The sequence below is a fragment of the Sciurus carolinensis genome, chromosome 1 (genome assembly GCF_902686445.1).
Source record: "Sciurus carolinensis chromosome 1, mSciCar1.2, whole genome shotgun sequence".
In the NCBI taxonomy this organism is placed as follows: domain Eukaryota; kingdom Metazoa; phylum Chordata; class Mammalia; order Rodentia; family Sciuridae; genus Sciurus; species Sciurus carolinensis.
The window spans coordinates 184933876-184960246 of NC_062213.1; the positions used below are offsets into that span (position 1 = coordinate 184933876).

The 26371-nt window shown below is 47.7% G+C and overlaps 1 protein-coding gene across 1 annotated transcript in view; it reads left to right on the top strand.

Moving 5' to 3' along the window:
• Positions 1-26371, top strand: part of Csmd2 (CUB and Sushi multiple domains 2) — a 553852-nt gene that overhangs the window by 399185 nt on the left and 128296 nt on the right. Inside the window, 3 exon segments of the mRNA XM_047516471.1 lie at positions 15262-15464; positions 20800-20991; positions 25028-25166. Of these exon segments, the coding sequence (XP_047372427.1) occupies positions 15262-15464; positions 20800-20991; positions 25028-25166 (534 nt within the window).

Below are 26371 nucleotides of genomic sequence, written 5' to 3' on the forward strand. Positions count from 1 at the left end.
GCAGGGATGCCCACATTTTGCCCAGAGGTGCCTTCTCTCCTTTCTTCTTCTCTTCTAATCCTTTCTTCCCTCTTTTTGGTTGAATCATTCAAAGGTACATTGTGGGCATCATGATACTTCATTGCCAAATACTTGGGCAAGTATTTGTCCAAAGAAAAGAATGACCGCCATGACAAAACCATACTGGCATTCCTTAAAGGTCCCACGGCTTTCCTCTGGGAATCAAGGCTTAGGACCAGGTTTGGAGGAGAGCAGAGCAGATCTGGGGGCAGCAGATACAAGGAAAGCACAGAAATAAACCAAGGGGGGTCTGGGTAGAGGTGAGGACATCTTCACTAATGAAAAAGGCCAGCGGTGTGGGGGGAGGAGGCTGGGATCAAAACCAACCAGGAAATGCTCTCTCCCAGAGTAATGTGGGGAGAAACATGGAAGCCTGGGACCTGCTGAGTGTGCCTGGGGACCCCAGATGGGAAACAGGGTGTGAAGAGAGCATCCATTCCCACCAGGAATGCTCTCTGGGGCCACAGACACCCCAAGGGAGCTAAGTAGGCAGAGGTCTGCACTGCGAGCCGGGAGTGGAGACAGAGGTGCCAGGCACTCACCCCCTCCTCCAGTGGGTGCAGAAGGCACCCTCCTGCATTCTTGTGGGTGCCCACTCCCTTCCTCTCTCCTGCCCTCTCTCCCCTCTTTCTCCTTCTTCCTTCCTCCCTCTCTCCCTCCACTTCTCTTCCCCATCTCACTCTCTTCTTCCTCTCCTTCCCTCCCCCCAATACCCTCCCCTCCCTTCAAGGACCAGCAGTAAAGTTAAGGGAACTAATCATCACACAGACATGAAAAGACACCTTTTGTGCTTGAGTCCTTATTTAGTCATTTTTTTAAAAAACTGGGACTATATTTATAGAATTCTTCTATGTACAAAAATAGGCCTGCATTTTTAAGACGTCAAAATGCAATAGTATCGAAGGTGATAAAGTATACATCCAAAGTCGGGCCCGTCTTACTCTGTCATCCAACTCTCCCACACACCCACGTGAGGAAACCGTTGGTATCTGGATGTTCTACTAATTCCTTCAGACACTTGGTGCATCAATAAATGCATAAAGCAAATTCAGTAAGCATGGTTCCTAAAACAAGATCATCCCAACACATGACTCAGAGACTTGCTTTTAGTTTTACTACTTAATCATACAGCATCATCTTATTATGTCAATACATATAGATCTGCCTCAGCCTGTCTGATGGCTCAACAGAATTCTGTTGTGACCATCACTTATTTAATACTTCCCTATTGACAAAGTGAATATTTTCAGATTTTAACTCCAATGAACATCCTTCTACATGAATCTTGAAACAGCTGTCCAATCATTTCCTTAAGGACTATTCTTAGAATGCCAATTTTGATGCATGACCTCAAATTTCCCTCTAGATACTACAGCAACTTACAAGTGCACCAAAGGTTTACGGGACCAGGCTTCCCGCATGGCCTGGCTACAGTTGTCCAAATCTTGCATCTTTACCAATTTGATGGACAAAGGATATTTAATGGATGCATCCAGTTCTTATCCATCCTTCTTTGGGTTAGTTGGTCTTATTCACATAGTGCGTTTACCTGGGCTCATTTCTAAATAGTTTATCATTTTGGTTTAGTTTTCCTTTAAACCTTAGGATATCAAAGGGTTTTTCTTTAAAGTTACTAAGGGCTTATAGTGGTTGTAGCTGCTGTAGGATGGTGGTTAAATGATCTCTTTAATTTTCTTTAAAACTTTTACTGCATCCGGCCTTTTCTACGTTCTGAAACTCTGTTGTGTTTATCTTCTGTGGCTGCTTAAGAGCGTGAGAGTACCCAGTTCTATATTTCTCTCACATCAAACGTTATTATGATTGCTTTCAAATGAAATGGATTCTGCCTCTTTACGACTTTAGTTTTGACTCCCCTTGTTGGCTGCTGATCTGCTTCAACTGGCTTCGGCTTCCGCCTCTGGTTGAAAGTTCTCTGCCCTGTCTCCCATCTGCCGGTGGTCGGGTGTTTCTGTTCATGTGATCCTGGAAGGCGATCATCCTGGCGTGTACCCCGCCCCTCATTCTGGAACCCTCACTTCTGTTTTTCTTTCCCTTTGCTCAGGCCTGGACTCAACAATCTGCTTTTGTTTTTATCAGAGTCATCGTCTTGCATCTCTCTTGGTGTTTGGTTTTACAATGTCACTTGTTTGTCATCAGCTTTGATTATTCGGCTGGATTCCTTATGTCCCATGAGTTTTGTTCATGCAGCCTCAAGTCCTAGCTGAGAGCTGGACCCCCTACAGCCTGCCTGCATCTCCTTAGCCACGTAGCCTCGTAGCCACTTCTGTGCCTCAGTCCTCCTGTCTGCAAAATGGTGATGAAGACAATGCCGACCGCCAAGTCGTCATGGGGATTAAGTGAGTCACTTAGGAGAGCGGCTGGCACCAGAAGCAGGGTAGAGAGTTGTTCAGTTCACCCTCCCACGGGCATCCTCTGTGCACAGCAGCCTGTAGGCTAGAGTGACAGGTGCTGGCTGCTGTGTTGTTGGGTAGGAGCAGGCGTGCCAGACGAGGACTTGAGGGGTGACCTTGGGACAGCAACAGACCAGCCCCTGAGACTGTTCCCAGGGCTACAGACAGGAGAAGGCTTCCAGGGGCCTCTCTCCACACTGTCCCCACCCAGACCAAGCTCTGGAAGTGACCTGAGGAATCTGGGCCAGGTTCACCCTAACAAGCTGGGCAAGGATAGTGCCTTCCAAGAGTACCCAGGAGAGGCAGCGGGTGCCTGCAGGTAATGGCCAGCCTCTCTCCGGGAGTGGCCCAAGCTGGAATTACGTCCCTTACTGAGTGTGTCAGTTAAGAGTTGGGGGACCAGCAGACCTTCCCTTTAGCCCACGGGGCATCTTTAGACCAACTTGGTGCTCCTGCTTGAGTACCAGGAAAGGGACAGGTGGACCTACAAACTCCGCTCAGGCCTGTCAGCAGGCGGCAGGTTGCAGAGCAGAGCCCCCCACGCCTCTTCGCCTGGGTCATGAGCACATAGAACCCAGAAGGCCCAGACGAGACCCTTCTCCATCTCCAGTGGAGTGGGTGGTTGTGAACCAGCTCAGATGAAGATTGGAGAAGAAAGGGAAGAAAGGAACTCTGGATCCTTCTTCTCTACCCAACCTTTCTCGAATATCTACAGCGCACCAGGTTCTTACAGTGGCTTACCCCCATTTTATGGACCAGATCACCGAGGCCTGGAAACAATTACCCAGGGAGGGGTGTGGGTCTTGAATCCGCTCTGCCTCCCCATTGTTGCTCTTCTCAGTCTGCCCTCTGGCCTGGTCTTGTTCCATCTAACAGAGTAGGTGTCAGATGCCTCCTCTGTGCCAGGGACTGTGCCAGGGACTGTGTCATACTGTGCAATAGTCCCCCAAAGAGAAGGTGAGGCCAGGTGCTGTCTTCCAGGGGCTCACATCCCAGTGGGGAGCTACACAGGGACCTCCGAGACAATGCAGTAAGTGGGAGCCACGCAGTCCTTCAGCAACTGAAGAGAGAGGGAAGTCCCTCCTGGAGGCACCAGACCATCCTGGAGGTCAGGGAGCGAAGGCGTGAATGTGGGGCAATCATGAAAGAGAACTCGTTTGGCCTTCTGGGGCCGCGAGGGGGCGGAGAAGGCTGCTGGGAGAAGAGGGGTCTCAGCGGCACCCTGAGGGCCAACACGAGAACTCCAGATAGATTCCCCAGTGTCACAAGGAGCCATGAGAACATTTCTAAAACAGTAACAACGTTCAGTTCAAGTCAAAAATTTGGAATATTTACTCAGCACAGACTGAAGTGATAAAAATAAATGAGAGATCATCTTTCCCTTGAAGGTCTCAGTATTGAGAGAAATTTTATCAGTTAGGAAAGGCAATAGAAAAACTTTTTCTCCTGGAACAAGAGTCTGAAGTTCCCATCTGGACCTCATCCAGCTAGCTGCTCAGGGCGCCATGATCTTTCCTCTGCCCCTCCCCCATCCTGAGGCTGTTGTCCTCATGGTTACCCAGCTAGCTGCCACAGCTCCTGACGTTATGTCTGTGTTCTCATCTAAAAAAAGAAGATAGAAATAAAATAATAAAATAAAAGAGGAGGGAAGAGGGAAGTGCACAGAACTCTCTCCTTTTGGGGGTTTGCGTGTTTACTTGGGTAGAACCACCATCCCCAGAGACATCTTGTTTATCTAATTTGTCAAAACTTGCCACACCTGGCTGAGGAAAAGTGAGAAATCAATTTTGCTTTGCTTTCACAGTCTCAACAGTGGAGACAGATGAGAGGTTCGGAAATGTAGTACAGATGAGCTAACCTACAGTGTGTGCTTCAGACTCTTAACATAATGTGATAAATGCTATAGTAGAATTACATACCAAACACAATAGAGGAGCATCTGGGAAGACATTTCATAATTCTAGGTGGCAGTTGGGGGGTGGGTTGCTACAGAGAGGAAGTGCTATTTTAGCTGTGCTTTAAAGAACCACGCAGGGCGGAGGGAAGGGGCTAAGTTGCAGATGCGTACGGTGGTGTCTGGAACTCCCCTGGTCTGGGGTGACGCCGTGATGTCTCTGCTTCAGGACCAAGCGTGGTGGCAATGAAGAGGATAAATTAACAGGAAAAGCAGAGAAAGGCCTAGCATGACCATCTAGGGATCCTGGTTACCCTCAGAACAAGCAAGTTCTGTTTCTTGCACACAAATTCAATAGGGACAAGGATACAGGATGGCTGACTGTATGGGGGAGTGACTCAGAATACACGGAGGGTGGAGAACTTCTTGCTCTGGGATACTCTGATTTCTGTTCCTAATGCCATAAAACTCATATTCAGCTATTAGTCCTTCTTTGTTGACTTTTAACTTCCTAATGATTAACGCAGAGGGCAAGCTGGAAACTCCATTCTTAGATGTTGGTCACCCGGCAGCAGGATTGCTGAGAGGAGGGGCACAGTTTTGATGAACCAGATCCCCTGCCCAGCGGAGCTTGTCTTCCTGGGAGGATGCTGGACTAGACAAAACAACTGGCTGTGCCTGTGGCCCAGAATCCCCTGCTGCAGTTTCCGACCCATCATAGGGCAGCAATGCCCCACTGGGTCAGCATCGCTTCCCTCCAGCCAGCAAGTGAACAGCTGGCCCGGAGGAGGCAGAAGGCACTGGAAGTGAAGCTTGTGTTCACAGCTCTGGTCAGAAGTCCTGGCCGCGGGTTCAGCAGCTTCCAGAAGGTTTCTTTTTGAGCAGCAACAGTGAGTTTCAGCAGGGAAGGGCTGTGTTCTTGCACTGCAAGAGCTGGCCTCCTGAAGGAGCCACTCGGATAAGCATCGGCGGTGGGGGCATTCCTTTGTCAAGAGTTAAGGTTTTGACAAATCAGGAAACAGCCAGAAGGAGCTGGAAAGTTGTTTTGCAGGGGAGGATGTGGATCGCCCGGTAGGTATAAATGTGGCTTTGAGAGTGGAGGTGCTCTCTGGCGATTTTGTTTTTCATGGATCAACGCTAGGAAGAGAGACACAAACTACCTTAAATTATCCAAGAATGATAATCCTGCCAGGCTGCACCAGGTAATAGAACTGACCATAATACGTCCATTTAACTGCCAGTTTACAATCCCAGAAATGAATTTCAACACCTCCTAGAAGAGCAAGCAGTTCAACCAAAGAAATGTACAAGTTCTGTTGAGTAACACACTTGACCAGGATAGATGGCTCCCTTTCAAAAGACAGGTTAAAAAAGAATCAGTGAAAGAAACTTAAAGGGTGCCATGTAATGCATACTGTCAAAAGAAAAAGAAACATTTCCCTAAAGAAATAGGAAAACTATTTTTTTTTTTCTGCAGAAATTTTACTACAATGGACAGAAGAAAATTCTAAGTGCTATCTATGTAATAGTGTCATTTAAATATAAGGAATAGGGCTGGGCATGGTGGCACATGCTTATAATCCCAGCTGCTGGGAAGGCTGAGGCAGGATTGCAAGTTCAAAATCAGCCTCAGCAACTTAGACAGACCCTGTCTCAAAACATAGAAAAAGAGCTGGGGATGTGACCCAGTGGTTAACACCTCTGGATTCAATTCCTGGTACCCAAAGTAATAATAATAGGAATAGGGATGATAAGTAGAGATGAATGGTAAAATGGGGGAAGGGAGCCCCAGAGATAGAAGGGCAGTGATAGAGACAAGTAAGGAATCCCGAGAAAATAAATGCCCAATAACAATTCAAATTCCCAATAGCAGCTTGTGCCCTGTAAGAAACCAAAGTGTTGAAATAGATGGTAAGTCAGAGGATAAAAAACTGCAGAGAGAAAATATAAGGGTGTAGAAGTCATGATAGAAAAGTAACTACACTTGGAAGACAGAGTTACAACCCAGAAAGTATAAATGAAGAATACATAAGAAGCATTTCTCCCTACAGTTCTGGAGGCCAGGAAGTCCAAGAACAAGGCACAGGCAGATCTGGTGTATGGCAAGGGCCCATTCCTCACAGATGGGGCTTTCTTCCTGTGTCCTCACCGGGTATAAGGGCCTCTTTATAAGGGCACTAATCCTGTTTGTGACGGCTCCACACTCATGATCTAATCACTTCCTAAAGGCCCTGCCACCTGACACCATCCCCTTGGGAGTTAAGATTTCAACATACGAATTTGGGGAGACACAAATATTCAGACAGTAACACAGGCCTTAATTCCTCATCCCAGTGACCAAAACACATTTCATAGTTGTACCTCATCGTGAGGGAGGCCACACCTACAAGGGAGAGGAATTGTCACTTTCACCAAGAACACACGCATCCGTTCTGATAAGTATGAATCTGCCTCTGCCTGGCCACCCCACTGAGTGAGGCAGAGGGGATGAGGGAGCAGAAGCAGGTTTTGGAGGACTGTGATGGACGGGGATCAGAGGGTCCACAGATACAGGGCCATGAGCAGAGACAAGCTACAGTTTGGGCCCTGGATGAAGGATTATAAAAGAACCAAAGTGAGTCAGGGAGAAGAGTTCAAGACTCAGATCCTGAGCAAAGGGTAGGCAGAGGATATGTGGGGCATCCCAGAGAAGGGACCCAGAATGTGGGCACACAGACGTGAGGAGCCTCTTTTGCTGCAGACCTGTGGAGGGGAAGGGACCCAGAGGGCTACCCACAAGTTAGACATCCATATTGCAAGGTTGGTTAAAAAAAAAAACTAACAAATATTAAAATTAAAAGGTTGCATCAAAGGAATAGAATGCAAACATAAATAAAAGGCAGGCATCACAATATTGCTTTCCTTTTAAAAAAAAAAGATAAAATTCAAGGTAAACCCAAAAAGCATTAAAATGGACAGGGTGGATTCTTTCAAAGGAGAGAATTCATAGTCCACAATGCTGCTAACGGTCCTGAGTCTTTAGGAACCCAATAACTTAAGGAGAAAGCATAAAGCACAACCTGTCAGAAACTGACCATCATAGCTGAAGACCGTAAGACATCCATCCCTCTTGGTCTAGTAAAACAGTAAATAAATAGAACAAAAAGGGAATTCGTTCAAGGTGGTTTTGCCACTTGGGAATGTGCTACACATTAACCATGTACTGTGTGCATGATTCTATTTATGATCATCTTAATCCTCTTAAATGATGATACTGCCCTTTCACAAAGGGGAAACAGAGACTCTGAAAGGTTGCCAATCAGGTCTTTGACTCCATAGCCAGTGCTCTTCTTTAATTTGGGGGAAGCATTTCTTCCAAGGACGAGGCATCTGCCTGTCATCGAATCCCTGACACATAAGGGCAGGCTCTAATAACAGGCAACCCCAGAGGCCCCAGCCTCAGGATGACAATGAAGAGAAGGTGGTCAGGTCCAAGGTCACTTAGCACAGTAGAGGGAAGCACAAGGTCACAGCCTAAGTCACCACTCTCGAGTGCTATGCAGCTTTTTCAATGATCTGAAGCCCAGTTTTGTTCTTTTACTTTTGAAAATAACCCAAGAATCTCTTTCTTTTGAACACCAGCTGGCCCTAGGAGCAAAGAGTCACTAACACAGCTCTAGACACCGGCTTTGGGCTCCGGGTTGTCTTCTCAGTGTTTGCTCTTTGGATAGCACGATGCTTTAATTATTATTGTCTGTTATTATGATCATGGTTTAATTGTTGGTTTGCATTTGTGTGGCTTAGATGGGGGCATTTTCTAGAACAAGTCTTATTTTCTTATTGTCACTTCCCGCGTCACCAAGGATAATTTAAACTGCATTCTCATCCGGGAGCAGGAGTGATTTCTGACCCCCTTCCTCCTACACCAGCTGTTCATTCACATGCCATTTTCCCCTGATATAAAGATCTGCTGTCACAACACGGATCCATGCAGGGTCCGTTGGGTTCACGCCAGTGGTGACAGTTGCCTGGTAGCACCCGAAACACTTTCATATGCTGGGGCTCAAGTCAAAAGGCAAATGAAATCCACATGTCAAGATGCCATAGGGCTTTTTTCTTTCTGTCTTTCTTTTTGCCCTCTCATTTTTGCATGCCTTTGCACTATGCAACTGATACAGATGAGCCACTCAAATAAAAATCCAAAATGCCCAATGGATTCCAGTTTCCTTCAGATGGAAGGAACCTAGGAGCCAAAACCTGGGAGAGAGTTTTGCCTGTGCACAACACTTGAGAAGGGAATGCTCCAGCAGGAGAATCCAGTGCCTGCCTAGCTTCTCAGATTTGGGCTCCTGGATAGCATCTCACCCTCATGTTGACCCTCACCAGCCTCACCATCAAAGCACAGTTGAGTCTCAGTGGCAGGCAGGTGGGGGGAGTTAAGGGAGCAAGGACCAGAAGGGAGCATTTTCAGCAGGGAGCAGAGAAGCAGAGAAGTCTTGGGGGACTGTGGTAGGACATGGGACTCTGGAATTGTCCTAAGGAAATCTGCAGTATTCCTGTCTGCCTCTGCAGTGGCTACTGAGCTATCTATGGTCCCTGCTAAATTTGTTGATTGATTGTGTGAAATCAGTACCTTTTGAATGGGCCTGGGGAACTTCCAGGACCACATTTAGTGGGAAAGACCTCATTTAGTGGGAGAGACCCCCATTTCTCCTGGGCTTCTTCTCAACAGTGAGCACCAGCCCAGGTCTGTGGGCTAGATCGATCCTACCTCTGGGGTAGTGATAAAGCACCAAAGGTAACTGTGTAAGACCCAGGGGACTGGATGTGGGAGTGCAGAGAGTTGCCAGACTCTCCAGAGACTCAGAAAGCATTTTCCTTAGAATGGAGAGGTTGTTCACGCTGCCTCTGGCCAAATGGCACCCAACTGGCAAGGACAGTGGGTTGACTTAGGCCAAACTGTGGAATCCCTGAGAGCTGTGAGCCATTCACTCATGTGCCAATGCAATCAGACAATATTCACCAAGTGGCTGGTGTGGCCAGGCCCAAGGCTGGGTACCAGAGACATGGAGATGAGTGAGACACAGGACCAACAGTGGAGGAAGGCACCAAGACAGGAAGTCAGTAGGTGATCCTTTTCTCTTACAAAGAGGTAAGTCACTGGATGTAGGCCCAGCCTAATCCAGTTGACCTCATGGCCTTAGTTTGATGACATCTATAAAGATCCTCTTTCCAAATAAGATCAAGTTCACAGGTACATGGGATTGGGACTTGAGCATATCTTTCTGAAGAAGTAAAATTCAACCTCAGCACATGTGGTATGGGGCAGGTGGGGTGCAGGTAGGAACCTTCCAGACAGGAAGTCCCCTAGCAAGAAAACCAGGAAATAGAGATGAATGAGAGAAGAAGAACAGGGGTCACCCATAGGGGACTTCCTAGGTGTGTTCCCTAGGCCTGGGTCACTCTGTAGGGAAAGAAGAGTGAGTGGACTGGATGTGTTGTTCAGAAGTCACTCTGCCCTGGTAGAGAGGGTAGATGGAGAGGACAGGAGGGAGCTGTGCCCAGCAGGCCAGCTGGGTGACCCTTTTTATGTCTGGTATGAGCTGCACTCTCTCTTGCCATCTTCCTCTCTCTCAGTTTCTTTGTGTGCTTCTTTTCTTCCTTCAAAACTGCTTTGAAGACACCCTCTCCTCAAAGCTCTCCTTGCCTCCCTGAATTAGAAGAAGACATTGTAAAGGAAAGGCCTTCAGACCCAGTGGATGTGTTTAGGACAGTGGATCTGGCTCCTGCTTGCTGTCTGATCCCTGGCAAGTGGCCTGTGTTAAACCCTGAGAACTTCACGACCCCCTTGGCAAAATGGTACAAGTTGACTCAAAACTGCAGCGTTTTCATGAGGATATGAGGCAACACACTCAGCCGCTGGCCCAGAGGTGATTTCTACAAACGTCTAGCTCTCTCTGTCCTCCCTGGTTATTTTGATAGCACGTCACGTATCCCACTCTTTAGCACCTCGAACATGTATTATTGTGTGTTGCATGTCTCTTTAAATAAGCAGCAGCAGCCTCAGCTTCACACACCCCAGCAGCTGACCTACAACACACGTCATCCCCCTTCCCAGGGCAATGGCCTGTTTCATTTCTATGATCCAAAAACACCACACACACACACACGCACACACACACACACACACACACGCACACAAGCAAGTCATCAGGAGGAAGGGGTACCTGGTCACTTCTCCCCTCCCCTTCAGTGCTTCCCACTTGGGGGCACAGCACAGGCAAGATCCTCAGACCATTTGCAATATTTCAAAACCAAAAATGAGGTCCAGGATTCATCTGCAGGGGAGGTGCTCAGGCAACCCAAATGTCTGCTTGGGCCTGGAATTGCTTCTATTGATCAGAAACTTAATTAGCATTTAGAGACTTTGATGTTCATAAGATGAGAAAAGTTTTCAATAAGAGTCTGAATAGATGTGGCCTGTGTATCAAACCCAGTCTTCCCTGGCTATTGTCAAGGGTTTGTAACAAGAGGGTCACTACCAGGCCCTTAGCTAATTCTCCTGCATCTACTCAGGCCTTTCTGTCAATCTATTCTCGCTCTTGCAGCAAGAGTGATCCTGAAATACAAACCAGACCTCATCAGGCCTCAGCTTAGAATCCTTCAGTGATTCTAAGTCCCAGCAGGCCCGGCCTTTGCCTGCTGCTCTTGGACCCCCTACTGCCTCCATGGCCTGTCTGTTGCTCAGAAACCCTGGGGCTGCTGCCCTTCTGCAGCCTTTGCACATGCTGTCCTTTATACAGGAGAAGCCATCTCTCACCTCTAACCCTGCGGCTCTGCCTAGGGCCAACTCCCTCTAAGCCTGTCGTCTTCCTTAAACATCACCCCCTTGGAGAGCTCTTCTCAGGCCGCTGCTCCTTCTGTGGTTCCTCTGTCTCAGCACTGCTCTATTCCTACCATGTTTGCCACAGCTGATAATCTTTCAATGGATTTGTGCATGCAGGAGTATCGCCCAATTCCAGGAGCTTCTGAAATATGGCACCCAGGGTCAGAAACTTGACCCCAAGTCCTTTTAGTTGCCAAGGTGTATTGTTTCTGCAGGCAAAGTTCTCCCGGCTCCCTCCTCTTCCCTCCTCTTGGTCTCCTCAATACCAAGCCTTTAACTGTGTCTGATGAGTAGATTAATTAAGCCGAATGCAATAAACCGGCATTTAAATTCATGGTCTTGAACCCTTGCATATGATCTCACACGGAAGTGGTTTATTACTGACAACTCCTTTGCAGCCCATGCTGTGCTCGCCACCACAGTCTCTTCCTCCAGGAGGCACGGGCAGCCCCAAGTCCACCCTGGATGGTCATCAGGTAGTGTTCTTTCCATTTACTCTCTAACCAGCCCTTGACCTTGGGCAAGTTACTCAGCCTCTCTGGGCCTCCGTATTGTCATTTGTATATATGGTACTGATGCTACCTACAAAAGATGCTTTTGCAGATCCATGATATGGTGGGGAAGGACCTTATACACCATGGTTGTTAGAGAAACATGCTTTCTTTCATTTCTACTCAGTCTCCATATTTTCGCTTTCCTCAACTTCCTGTCAGACTGGACCTCCTGGAGTTCCTGTATTAATTCATCAACTCACTCTCGTGCTTGTTCAGTTGTTCACCCTCAGGGACTTCAGACACCCTCTGGAGTGGCCTCTACTAGCAGAGGATGAAGCCCACACTCGCATGGCCTGTCCTGAGACCCTTCCTTTCCCTCTCTCCACCCAGCCTGATTCCCTCTGACCACTGAAGCCACTTGGACTCAAGCATGAAGCTGCCTCTTCCCGGATGCCTTGACCTCCTCTCTGCCTCCATTCTTGTCTCATTTTATTAAATCCCAACACTCTCCCTTTTATGCCACCCAAACTTCAAGCTTCATCCCCTCCTTCATTCCATGACAAGTGAGCCCAGGCCAACCTCTCCTTTCTGAGAGCAGGCATGGGGTTCTTGGTCCATCTTGTGGTTGACTGCTGATTCCACAGGGTACTTACTGAGTAACAGGGAGAAGGCAGAGAAGGAAGAGAGAAGCGGAGCACAGCAGTGAGTGTACTTCCCCACTTTCAATCCAAGGCAGGGCCCCAGCCTCAGAAAACTCCTATTATTGAGGAAGCTCCATCTACAGCTGAGAAGGGTCCACCTGGGAAATCCCAGGGACTCCCTTGAATCCTGTTAGGACTAACTGGTGACTGAAAATAACACACACTACACACACATCCAACAATAAATAATTAGAAAATGTATCTAAAAATTAAATCTCATTCAATGAAATCTAAAACCATGAACTTGTAAACACCCAAAGAATGGATTTAGCAAAAAGTACGCTAAGAAGATATTTATAACAAAGAAAACCATAAAACTTTAACAAAGATATTTACAGTTCTCCTGGCTGGGGGAAAATTACTAACAATAATATCAATTTTTTCCCACGTGAATTAATAAATATATGCAATTCCAATCAAAGTCTCGTTAGGATTTTATTTTGAACTTGCTAACAGTAAAATTTATCTGAGAGAGTAAATTTAGGAAATAAGCTAACATTATGGGGGAATGTGGCCTGGAAGAACAGCAAAATATGAAAATACAGAGCTCGAGAACTGTGGCCCCGGTACCACCACATAGACAGAGGTGCCCTGGAATCCAGCAGAGAGCACAGAACTGACCAGTGACCAAAGCCTGGAGCTGAATCTTACACAAGACCCACACTGACGAAAATCATGTTTGAGCTGGGGAAGAGACTGTACACACAGAAATAAACTAAGTTGATGCGAAGTTCCTTCCTGAGGAGGAAGTGAACTGGATGTATTAATAGACAGTATGTGAAGGAAGCTACTTTAGATAGGTGTCAGGATAAGTGAATGTCCAACTGAGAAAATAATGACCCTTTCAATCACAAAAAAAAAAAATGAAACTATGCAAATTCTGCAAAAACAATAAGGTTTTGATTTTTAATCATTTTAGAAGGGAAAGAAGGTTTGCCCAGGTTTAACATAGCGCCCTATATCTTAAAGAAAAAGATTAACATATCTTATTACATAAAATAAATAACAACTACACACGACAAATACCATAAATACAACTTAAAGGTAAAAAAAGGAAACAGATATAAATTATATGTGTTGAAATACATATCATTTAAAAGAAGACTCAAACTATGTAAAGATAACAAGCAAAATCATAGTGCATAAACAGAATTTTTAAAGACCAATTAAGACAGATAAAGGATAGGAAGCAATAAAAATGCCTAATAAATATGTGAAAAGATTTCCCACATTAGGTGAGATTCTAAATTATCTAAATTTGAAATACTATTGAAATTACATTTTGGTGTAGCAGATGGAAGTATTTTAATATAGAATACATTTACAACATCATAATATTTGATATTGGAAAAGTGGAATTTAAAGAGAATAATAAAATTAATACTGTTTAGTTGGAATATAAATTGATACAATCACTTGAAAGGATAATTTAGCAATTTAGCAGTATTTATCACAAAAAGTTAAATAGATACCTTTCCACACACATACAACCCCCAAAAATCTATTTCCAGAACTCAACTGAAACAGTAACATAAATGTGCAAAGTTATATAAAGATGAAAAAGTTCCCTGCAGTTTCATGGGAAATAGTGAAATATAATGTTAATTTCTGTAGAAAAAAAAGAAATATATGTATTTATATGTATAAAATATGGTATAAAGTGAAAAAAGAAAATTGCTTTAAAAACTATTTAAGCTATGGTCTCATTTGGGGCAGCAATATGTATGGGGATGCATTGAGAAACTTCTGGAAGGATATGCACCAAGCTTAATATTAAGTGAAAAACTCTGTAGAAGAGATTGGTTGGGTGAGAAAGAGGCTTTTTAGAAATTCAGTGCATCTGTGTATTGATTGCCTTTTACTGACTTGGGCATATCTCATTTTTATAATTTAAAAAGTTTTTTTTTTTAAAAAAGGGATCCTTAAATGAGTTGGGTCCTGGAGCAGGAAAAGAATACCAGAGAAAAACTGGTGACCTCCACACCAACTCTGGAGCTTAGTTTATAGTAGCATACCCACGTCAGTTTCTTAGTTGTGGCAAATGCACCCTAGACGTGGAAGGTGTCACAGTGGAAGAACTGGGTTAAAGGTCTATGGGAATTCTCTGTATAATCTTTGCCACCTTTCTGTAGGTCTAAAATTATTCTAGAATTTTAAAGAAATAGACTAACAGAGGTGCACAAGTTTGGAGCCAACGTATCTTTGGCTGCCAGAACCATTTTGTCTGGGAAAAATTCCGGTTCCTACGGAACTCCGTTGCTGCGTGAGCTCTGCGCATGCCTTACAGGCCCTCATACCTGGAGGGCCCCTGTCTGGCCTGTCCAGGTTTGCAGCGATTATCTAAGCCAAGCCTGTCTGTAGCTGATATCCCCAGAGTTTTGCTCTGGGAAACCTAGATAGAGGCTCATCCCTGCTCCTGCTGCAAGTTGGCCAGTTTCTCAGAGACCCCACCATGACACCTGTCCCCTACCTTTTTTTAAAACCTATGTCCTTTTCCAACTCAGACCCCTCCCCAAAATAGAATGGTAGGGATATGGGCTCAGGAGCATGGTCTGGGGGCTGTGTAGAATAGAGGGGAGGGGTGGGTCTGACCATGGCAACATAGAGCTCATAATAAATGAGAGGCACAAAATCTGTCCCCCTTCACTCCTGTCCCCATCACTAGTGGCCCCACTGGGAGGAACCGGTCAGCAGGAAGCTTGAGGATGCTGCCAGACGCTGCCGTCCCCCTTCCTGAGAGTCTTCCTAGGCTTAGGACTTGCCCTGACCAGGAGTCCCTGAAAAGGCAGAGCCAAGCCAAGCCCAGTGTGACCTCCTGCCTCTTCTCTCCGTCCAGGCTCCACTTCCTGGTGTTTGACACAGAGGAAGTTCATGATGTGCTGCGCATCTGGGACGGGCCTGTGGAGAGCGGGGTTCTGTTGAAGGAGCTGAGTGGCTCAGTCCTGCCCAAGGACCTGCACAGTACCTTCAACTCGGTCGTTCTGCAGTTCAGCACCGACTTCTTCACCAGCAAGCAAGGCTTTGCCATTCAGTTCTCAGGTCTGTGCTCACCCTTTGCCAGCCATGTGTCCAGCCACATGACACCAACCTCCTCCATTCCGCCTTCCCACCATCTCTCCTTCTATGAAAAAGATATTTCTTGAGCATCTGCTGTGTTCCTGGTTTACAGCACTTATTCAAATAGCGGAGCATACTCTGGTGGGGAAAGCAGGCAGGTTGGTAGACACTGCATACAAATCTGTCCACTGTGGATGGAGAGATGTGGGCTATGGCGGTAACCTCGGAGCATCAAGGAAGGTGTTCCAGAAAAGATGGTGTCCAAACTCAGACCCCAGAAATGAGTAGAAGTAACTCAAGAAAGTGTTCAAGGACAGAGTGGTCATCTATGACCTGGAAGGTGCCCCTGAGTTGAACTTGGGAGGACTTGTGGACCCCTAGTATATGAAAAGGAGAAAATAGAGCATCCTTGGTGCAAAGAACCGAGGAATGATACAGGAGCAGGTCTGGGGGGTCCAGAAGTGGAGGGTGGTTCCTTGGGGCTGAAAGGCCAGGCACACGGGGGAATGGTTCAACACATCACGCACTCTGGCTCTTCATTTAGTACAGGTCTGGGGAAGGATTGGAAGCCAAACGTGAGTAATCTAAATTCAATTAATGATGAAGCGCAGGAGCTAGTTATGGAGGCACGTGCAAAGGGCTGCCCAAAGGGGACGATCCTCAGACACCCACGTCCCCCCGTTGGGACTGCCTCTCCCTGGGATGCACCGCCTCATCTCCTCATCTCCTCTCAAGTGCCTCTTCCATCACTCCTCTCCCTGAACAAGTGACTCTGCCTGCGCTGTCGCTTATGTTTATGATACAGCAGCTGTCCTCATTACCATCTCTTTATGCCACTGTGTGCGTGCCGGGCAGGGGGGAGGTTTCCATGGTGATTCCAGAGCAAGTCTGCGTGGCACCTGTGCCATGGCCAACCCCCACGTCCCCTCCCAGCCGGTATATCAGCGCCTGGCACTAGCAAGGCTGTAACAGAACTGCAAACCCTACTTCTACCTCTTTTCCGCATCTTTTTTCGTCTGTGGAGATGGGCATTTGGCAGCGTGTGGAGTAGATGAGGGTCTCCAGGATCGTGTTCCTTCATACAGTCAGTCCTGTGCACCTCTGAGCTCTGCATCCATGAGTTCAGCCATCCATGGAACAAAATAGCCTCTGCACTGAACGTGCATGTACTTTTCTCTTGTCCTTCTTCCCTATCAATGTAGCATAACCACTATTTACCTCATTATGAGTAATTTGGGGATGATTCACAGTATATGGGAAGATGTGTGTGGGTCATATGCAAATACTGTGCTATGCTATGTAAGAGACTTGAGCACCCATGAATTTGGTGTCCTTGTGGGGTCACCTGGAACCCACCCCTGAGGATGCTAAGGGACAGCTATACTTATTAACCTGCCTGCCTAACACTCGTGCAGGCTTCCAGCCTAGCATTTCCAGTCTCTTCTCAGAGTTCCATGGAATTTTAATTGGCACTGCAAGAAAAAGAAGTTTGCATGGTCAAGCAATATTCAGAAGGTGCCTGGCTGAGGCAGAGCTAGAGAGATTATCCATAATGTGAGGCCTGCGAGAGCATCTGGTATGCTAATGCACGGAAACTCAAAATGTGTCCGGCCGGTCACAGTGCGCAAATGTATCTGATTATGGGTGACTCTTGGGGAGGCTGTCTCAGGAGAGCAGCATTCATGGAACAAACTTGAGAGTGCTGGGGGAAGCAGTGGAAGGCTGTCCCAGCGCAAGGAGGGGAGCGTGCAGGGGAGACTCAGGCACTCTCCGGGGAAAGCGGCATTATGAATAATTAAAGGCAGACATGTATTTTCTCCAGCGATGCCCAAGCTGATGGGTATGGCTTCAAACCAAAACCAAAACAAAGAAGAAGCCCATTATTATGCTGACAGGTTCCCCCCGACATTTGCATTATGGACCTCCCCTGCCTCCTCAGTGTTGCCACGTGGGACAGAGTCCCTGGTGTTCTCCTGGGGACGTGCCCTCGCTGGGCCTGCTTCCTCACACACGGCCCTGCACACAGAAGCCCAAGTCATCCATCAAGGTTCATCTCACATGCCACTGCTTCCCACTGTCCCCACCCAGCATAAATGGCCGCAGCCATGGCACCCAGCACTTGGCCTCCTTTCCTGGAGCACATTGTCAATACTCGTCATTCTGCCTCCCCTCGGTGCCTCGCCGCTTGCCATCCTCTGAACACTCTTAGTTTTAGGGTCATGCCGTGCCTCCCAGACTCCCCCACAGTGTGTGCATGCAGCAGCACTTACTCCCTGCTTAGTGAGCAAGTAGCACATGCAGACTTGACAGGTGAATGGCACATGCAGACATGACAGGTGAATGGCACATACAGACATGACAGGTGAATGGCACATGCAGACATGACAGGTGAATGGATGGTTTTCTCTAACGTTTCATGGCTACCCTGAGCATTGCTGAGGCCCACGGAGAGAAGAGTGGTCAAACCTACCCACCCTGGGCTCCAGGAAGGCCGTGACAAGCTGGCCCAGGATTCCAGGCATAACCAGGGTGTGGGAAAGGTCACCTTCCCTGTTGCTGTCATCGCTTAGCAAATACCAGGACTACTCCAGGGAGGAGAGAATGGCTTACCCCGTGTTAACTTTATAGTGTGTGTTTGACAGGGGATTGTACAGAAATGCCAGAGACGATTAGCACAGGCTCGGCTTTATTAAGTAAACATAACTGTGTAACATCTAACATCCTGTCAGTACCACGTGGATCCAGCCTTTCCCCGGGGATTTTGCCAAGCAGCTTAAATTCAGGAGTATTAAAGAGAAAATGAGAACAACAACAAATAAATGGTGAGCAGGAAGCTCTATGGCAGCCTCTACTGAGGAGGCACCACACTGACTTCTCCACTCCATCGTCTCTGAATGATTTGTACATAAACCTTAAGGTATGGGCCCCATCATTAGCCCATGTTGCACGTGTGGTTCTGAGGTGTCTCATACAGAATCATCTACTTAATAAGTAACAAAACCTGGATCAAAACCCAAGAGCCTGATTCCCAGGCCTAGCCTCTTAATCTTTGCATTCTGTTGCCTCCCCGATAAATAACCTTTCCAGGGATGGTCGGAACAGTGAGCTATTTTCCTTCCAGGGAATCATTTACATGTGTACAGTGCACTGTAAAGCCAGAGATGAAAGCTAAGTCTGTTTTTAATTGGGAAGGAAGAAGATGGATTCTTATTTGACTTTATAAATAAATCCAGGAAGTGTCAAATGCTGATGATTTGTTCATTCATTCATTTATTCAACAAATATTTACTGAGCACTATTATGTGCTGAGTATTGCTCTAAGCCCTGGAGATAGAGCTGGAAGCAGAACAGCCAAGGTCTCTGTTCTCATAGAGATACCCAAGTGATATACAGGAAAGAGGCAAACAAATAAATTAGCAAGATTATTATAGGTGGTGCTGTGACAAGAACAACACGGGGTATAATAGGATAGAGTTGATGGAAGGGGATTCCCAGATTCGCCTGAAGAGGGCGATCAAGGAGGCCTGTCCGATGAGGTCGTGTTGGAGCTGGAAACTGAAGGGCAAGAGAGAGCTGGCACAGGAAGATCTGCAGCAAGATGGTTCCAGGCAGAAGCAGAAATGCAAGGGAACTGCAGGGAGGAAAGAAGGAACACTGAGCTTGGTCTGGTGGAAGATTCTACAAATGCAGTTGGACCGTAGTGGTAACACATCATCCACGCTGTTAATGACTAAAACTGGATAAAAGGAAAGGATCAGTTTTAAAATGTGATCTCAAACACAGAATGCTTCAGCTAGGATACTATATACCAGGGGTTGGCAAACATTTTCTGCCAAAGACTAGATACTCTTTCCACTTTGTGAGCCATATGGTCTCTGTTGTAACAATTTGTTTTCTGCCAGCCCAGCATGAAAGCAGCCACAGACAACGTGTAAACAAATGAGCATGCCTGAGTTCCAATAAAACTTTATAGAAACAAGCACAGAGCCAGATTTGGCCATGGGCCATTCATCAAATGCTACTATTAGTGTTATTGAATCTAAGGTTTAGGTACTGTTACTCCAGACTGGTCCACACAATCCCAGATCCTATAATTAGTGTCATTTTTGTACAGTTTCTCTAGAATGACTCTTCTGGGACTTTTCTGCTCAAGTCCTCCTGGTAGAAAAAGAGAATGGGTGCATCTCTGCAAGAGGACTGGAGGGTGAAGAAGTACAGAAATCTCTTTGAGGCTTCATGTGTTTGCCTAAATCTAATGTGAATTTTATATTCTGCACCAGAATAAATTCTTCTACTTTAGTGTAGGAGTAATTTTTCCCAAAAATTTTTTAGAAAGACTAACTCTCCCAGCAAAATGAGCATGATTTATTCCATGACCTCCAGAACATCTGGCCCACTGGGGTCTGTTCCTGGGATATATAAGGGACAACATGCTGGAAACCAGGCCCTGCTCTCAGCTCTGGGCTGTGGAGGCAGCTGGGGTCATTGCAACTGTCTCAGAATTCTCTGGACTTTCGCACCATTTCCTCTGCATATTTTCTCATGCTACCTTTGTTCATTCATTCACCCATTCATTCTTTTTTCCATTCATCCATTCCTCCATTCGAACCTGCTCTATGTTCAACTATGTACCACCCATGTCTCCAAAATTCCCAATTTAAAAAAAAAATTTAATACACCCCATCTGTTTGTCTTGGTTTTGAATTTTGCTCTGCCAGTTGCCATAAATATCTGATTTCTCTTTACATGTGGTTTATGTTTAATGGATCCTTAGTTATTTGCCTGTGTGCAGGAGAGAGTGTGCTTTTACCAGACACCAGTAAACTCCCTACAACTTCACAGTCCCTGCTCAGACTCTGGCAGGCCACCTCCAAACTCCTTTGCAAACCCTTTTGACTGAATGTGTGGCATGTACACTTTATTATCTTGTCACTCCCTCTTCCTGATCTTCTGAGTTATATTATACAAAGTTGCAAAGCTTTGTCTATGTAGCAATTCTTGTGTTCTTAAATTAAGCTGAATTTAATTCTACAATCATAGCAATACAATCATGCTTTAACCATAGAATCACATGGCAAGTTAGTCATGGCAATGGTGAAGGGGCTGGTAGGACCATGGTGGTGATTGTCAGTGTGAGTGACAGCTGGATGTAGTGACCATGATGGGGGAGAATGGTGGCCCTGGAGTTGCCGCAGCTGATGACAGTGGTCTCGGCAGAGTCATTTGTGATGGTGATCAGCAGGGCTGATGAGCTGGGAGCTTCACTGCCTGGCAGACATGGAGGCAACCAACTCCCTCTTCTGTTTTCTTGTCCCAGTATCCACAGCAACATCCTGCAATGACCCTGGGGTCCCTCAGAATGGGAGCCGGAGTGGCAACAGTTGGGAAGCTGGTGATTCCACGGTGTTCCAGTGTGACCCCGGCTACGCGCTGCAAGGAAGTGCAGAGATCAGCTGCGTGAAGATAGAAAACAGATTCTTCTGGCAGCCCAGCCCGCCAACGTGCATTGGTATGGAGCAGCTGCCAAGTGCACCCCGCCCCCGGGTCTCATAGTGGCATGCCCCAGATTCCTCCACACAAGTGGCAGCTGCATCTTGAGTTCAGGGACAGGAGAACTGGAACAGCTGAAAGCTGCAGAAAGCCAAAAGGTTGCCCTCCTTTGCACAAATGTGTATAATACACTCACTCACACATACTGACATTCTGCATACACACACACACACACACACACACACACACACAGCAAATTGTTCATTTGCTAAAATACTTTCAAAGAATTCCAAGCCAGGAAGGTCTGTCCCTTTCTATCTGGTCCTGGATGTCTAGGTTGGAAGAAGGACCAGGGGTCACGTTGGGTAGCAGGGTTGGCAGGTCCTGAAGTGGCCCTTCAATTAGCTAAAGCACCTGGGCCCCATAGGCTCAGGTGCAAAGGAAAAGTGCTTGTTCTCCTCTCAAGGGGATTGTTGGTTACCTGGGTTTGGGTTCATGAGATCTGTCCTCAGTCTTAAAACCACCCCATTTGGCAAATAAAGAAATAGAAGTCCTGAGACTTGTAAGGGCGGGGCCTGAATAATCCTGCCCCCTCATTACTTGAGATGGGCAAGAAGAGGAAACTTGAAGGAAGAGGAGGCAGGAAGGAAAAAGAGATAGGAGCGGCCACCCCAGGTGCTCACTTCCACGTGGCTCTTTTTCTCAGGTGAAATAATAAATGCACTTACCCCCCATGTCCAAGATGGGCGCTCTGAGAGAAGAGCACCGTGGTCACTGAATCCTTGCTGCGGGGCCCGTGCTGGGTGTTTCCTTAGATGACCTCACTGAACTTTTTCCTGCAGTTCTCTGAAATTAGCACCATTTTTTCATCAACAGTTGTGGAAACCAAAGTAAACAAATTTGGATGTCTTGCCCCAAATCACAGAGCTAGGACATGGCAGACCATCAATCACATCCAACCCAGTCTAAATGCAAAGCCTTTCATTTCCCACCTCCCATGCCAGGTCCCCTGCTGAATAGGTTCAGGGGGACCTGAGACCCTCCCCTGCAGCGCCCATCCTGGGGATGCTCTGCGCCTCTCCATGCACACGCTGTGGCAGGCACCCAAGGACTGGCCATAGCCAGTTGTGGTTCTGAGGCTGGCACTTGAAGTGAGATGTCACATCCTGTTCCTCATGGGGAAGAGGGGTCACCTGGATTCATGATCAGGAGCATGGTGAAGGGACAGGGACAGGAGGTGGAGACCTGAGTTCCAGAACCAGCTCAGCTCTTAACTACTAACTATAATGTGTAGGAAAGAGCACAGAACGTGGAGGTAGATAGATCTGGGTTTAGCTCTTGGCTCTGTGGCCTTGGGAAATTGCTTCAACTCTCTGAGTCTCTGTTTCCTCATCTGTGAGGGTAGTTCTATTTCCCTTAGGGCATTATGGGATGACAACACAGCTAATGCTAATCTCAAGAATAAGAATGCCCCCCCCCCCTCCTTGCTTCCTTCCCTTTCTTCTGTGTTTCCTATTTCAAATTCCTGGGCTCCCTTCCCTTCCCTGAGCCAGAATTTCCCTCTGATGGAGGGAATCTTGGTGAGACCGAGGAGAATCTCTGATGACCTCTAAGGCCCCTTCCCAACTCCACTTTGCACAAGATTGTAGTTCCTGAGAATTAGTTTGCAGAAAAGCAGGTTCTGAGTGGAGCCGTCCAGGGAGGGGGGTTGCACTGCTGGGCGGCTGGGGAGCTGTAATGGACAGGAAGCTGGCCGCAAGGTTAATTCAGCTTTCACTGCTTGTTCCACACGCGGCATTGGGAAGTGTTCCTTGGGCAACAGAATAAATGTCTTCGCCTCTTCTCACAAACAGACTGGAAATCCCAGTGACAAGCCCCTAATTTCCAGCTCCTTGGCAGTCTGCCATGAGTGAGTCTAGCTGGCCCTGATGGCCCTTCATTATAAGAGGGAAGCAAAGAAAGAAAACAAATATTTTTTGAGCATCCTCCTGTGATAGGTGCTAAGCTAGACATGATCTCAGTCAAAGCTTAGAGTTCAGGTTCTGGATTCTGATTCCTGGGTTCAAGTCTGGCTTCACACTGCAACACACTATGTGGCCTTCTACAAATTAACCTCCCTGTGCCTTAGTTTCCTTACATGTAGAAAAGGGAAATAATAGTATCTATCTCATAGGGTTGTTTTCAGGTTAGAGAAGATAATACTGCAAGTTCTCAGAACCATGCTGCCTGGTTCCTCATAAACTCTGTGTGTTAGAATCCATTAGTATCATTATTCTTTTATTTTGGAGATGAAGAAAGGGAGGCTCAGAAAGGGAGGAGAACTTGCCCAAATTCATACAGCTAGTGAGGTGTCAGAATTTGAACCCAGGACTGTGTGATGTCCAAATCAGTGTCCTTTGCACAACTCTTGCCCCTCAGTACAACCTTCCCATTTCTTGGCTATCTGGGATGATTGGCAGCTGGTGCCCTCTCCCAACCAGCATCCCCTGGTTTGTTAAACTCAGTATACGACTGTTGGTGAAGCAGCTTGGGCCATGTGGCACACCTGGCAGAAGGTGGTAAAAGCCCATGAGTGGTCCTGAGGGGGAACTTGGTCCCTGACTGACTGTCTAATGCCAGCAGCCCATCTGGAGGAGAGCTGGGTCAGGGTGGGGCCAGGAACCCCACCAACTAAGAAACACCCAGACTTACCTCATCTCTGACAACTTGAGGGAAGAAACACCCCAGCTGGCAAAGGGAGGTCCAGGGGGTGAGCTTTGCCTTGAAGGGAGGCCTCACAGAGCCTCCAGGGAGGACTCCTTGGTGGCAAGTGCTTCTGATGGGACGCAGGTTTTCTTCGCTCCCTGGCTACATCTGACTCTTTCTGTGTTGCCTGGAGCAGGGCCACCTCTGTGACTGGCAGTGCTGCTTTATGGTCCTGACCATGCTGGCCTCAGCCTGCCCCTCTATCCAGCCCTGTGCTCTGGGGCTCGGTGGAGAAGAGTGAGCGAGGTGCAAGGGCCCAACACCTGGCCCGTACTCCTCTCCGCACTCCGTGGTCACCTCTGCGGACCCACTGCCAGCCTCGGCGCTGCCCTGGGTCTTCCTATGGAGTCCTGGCCGTCTTCTCCTGCTCACGACCCTACCCGGTCCCCAGCTTTCACTCAGCCTTCTGCCACAGCACAGCAACAGCCAGTTAGGGGGACCTGGCCCGGGACCTGGGGGAGGTTGCCCAAGAGGTCCCTGGGTGAGAGCTCGCTGGGTCACCTGGCCACCTTGACCCTCTGCACCTGCCAAAGAGGCCTGTGATCTCAGGGAAGGTGACCCCCTGGGACTCACTGGGGATCTACAGTGCCAGCTGAGGATCCAGCTGAGGGAGGCGCCCACTCGCTCTTGGCAAAGGGCTTTTGGAAGTTGGACAGTATCTGCAGCCCCAAGCAGATGCCAAGAGCACTGGCAGCAAAGGAGGCCAGCACTTGGCAGGCAAAGGCGACCACGTTCCCACTCCTTCTGACATGGAGTGCCTGGAACTCGCCGGAATTACCCATGACGCTCCCCGGGAACCTGGACGTGAGGCTGCGGAAGGATACTGCATAGTTCGTAAGTCAGGAAGACAGAGATGGCGCCCTATTACCATTTACTCCAGGCCAAAAGCTGCAGCAGAGCCTCCAGGAACACTTAGAGCCACCCCGCGGAGCAGATATCATCTCTCTTTACCATAGAGGAAGGACACCGAGGCCCAGAAAGGTTAGGTAAAGCAGCCAGGAAGTGGCAAAGGCAGATGTGGCTTTAAAATAATTGATAGAGGTAAAATGCCCACAGCATAAAACGACCCATTTTAAAGGGAACAATTCAAAGTCATTTGGTACATTCACAATGTGGTGCCGCTGCGGTCTTCTCCAAAACATCTCCATCACTCCCAAGTCAGACTGCCATCCCACTGTCCCCCTGCTCTAGTGATCTTTTAACTTGGGCCTGTCAACCCAGCCTCTTTTCTGCCTTGCCTACCTGATACCCACTAACGTGTGACCAGGGGAAAAGGGGACAGTCTCATCCTCCACCTCCTCTCTCCTCAGCTCCCTGTGGGGGAGACCTGACGGGACCGTCGGGAGTCATCCTGTCACCAAATTACCCCGAGCCCTACCCGCCAGGCAAGGAGTGTGACTGGAAAGTGACCGTCTCGCCAGACTACGTCATCGCCTTGGTATTTAACATGTATGTACCTTTCCCCTGGGTGGGAGACGGAGGGTTCAGAGCAGCTAGGGGTTTGAGGACCTGGGTCCCCAGGTGAGTATACACAGATCTGTGGACGGAGTTCTCGGGACCATGGGAAGTGAGCAAGTCCAAGGGAGAGAAAGGAGAGCTAGCTTGTACTAAGTGTCTCCTTCCTGCCAGGCTTGTGCTCAGTGGTCCCACACACTTATCCTCTATCTATGGTCCTTGTGATCACTTATGACATTGCCATCATGATTTGGGTTCTGATTCAGAAAGGAGGCCCTTGCTGGAGTCCTGTGCCTGGCCTTCCTGCATTTTCCTCCTTTGCTCCTTCTTGGCTCCTTCCATCCTGCTCCCTGGCAGAGGAGCAGGCTCAGGTTCCCCCACATCCTCCCCACCTGGCTCCTGCCGGATTCTTAGCTTGCAGAACTGCCTCCATTTCTTACTCCTGGTCACTCAGCCCCCTGGAGTCTGACTTTGCCTCCACCATTCCACTGGAGCCTCCTTTGATAAAAGACACCAACCAACTCCTGGTTATCAAAAAAAAAAAAAAAAATGGAAACTTCCACGTCTTACCCCATGCACGTCTCGACCACTCCCTCCACCCGACCACTGTGTTCCCTTGGTTTTGTGAAGTTCCTCTCCTCTGTTTCTCTGGTCTCTTCTGCGACTTCTCCACTTCCTTTCCTTGACCCTGTTCCTCCGCCTGCCTTTTCCATAGCCCCCTCTTCACACCCACACCTCTTTCCAGAACAAGCTCACCCCCCCACCCATGGCACCAGCCTCCTTGGGAATGCTGCCCTGACCTCCTTACAGCCGAAGGTGCCCATATCTCACAGCTGGAAAGCCCTGCCTGCTGGCCTCATGCCTGTGGGCACCTCAAATGAAACAGGTACAAAACCAAGTACTTCTGCCCAGACAAGCTCTTCTGATCACTGGCCAGTGGCCCCTCGCCACCTTCACTACCTCTTCCATGAGCAACCAAGATGTCCACCTCTACTGCCTTAATCTCCCCATCTGTGTCCCTCTTCTGCATCCCACCAGCTCCTGTCTTGTTTGGACCCCGTATCATTTCCCAACCCAATGATGGCCATGGTCTCCTTGCTGATTCCTCTGCACCATCTTGTCTCCCAGGCCAATTTCTTCTTTAGCTGTCAGAGTGATCCTGTCACTCAAAAATGCTGGAATAACTACCCACTTTCCAC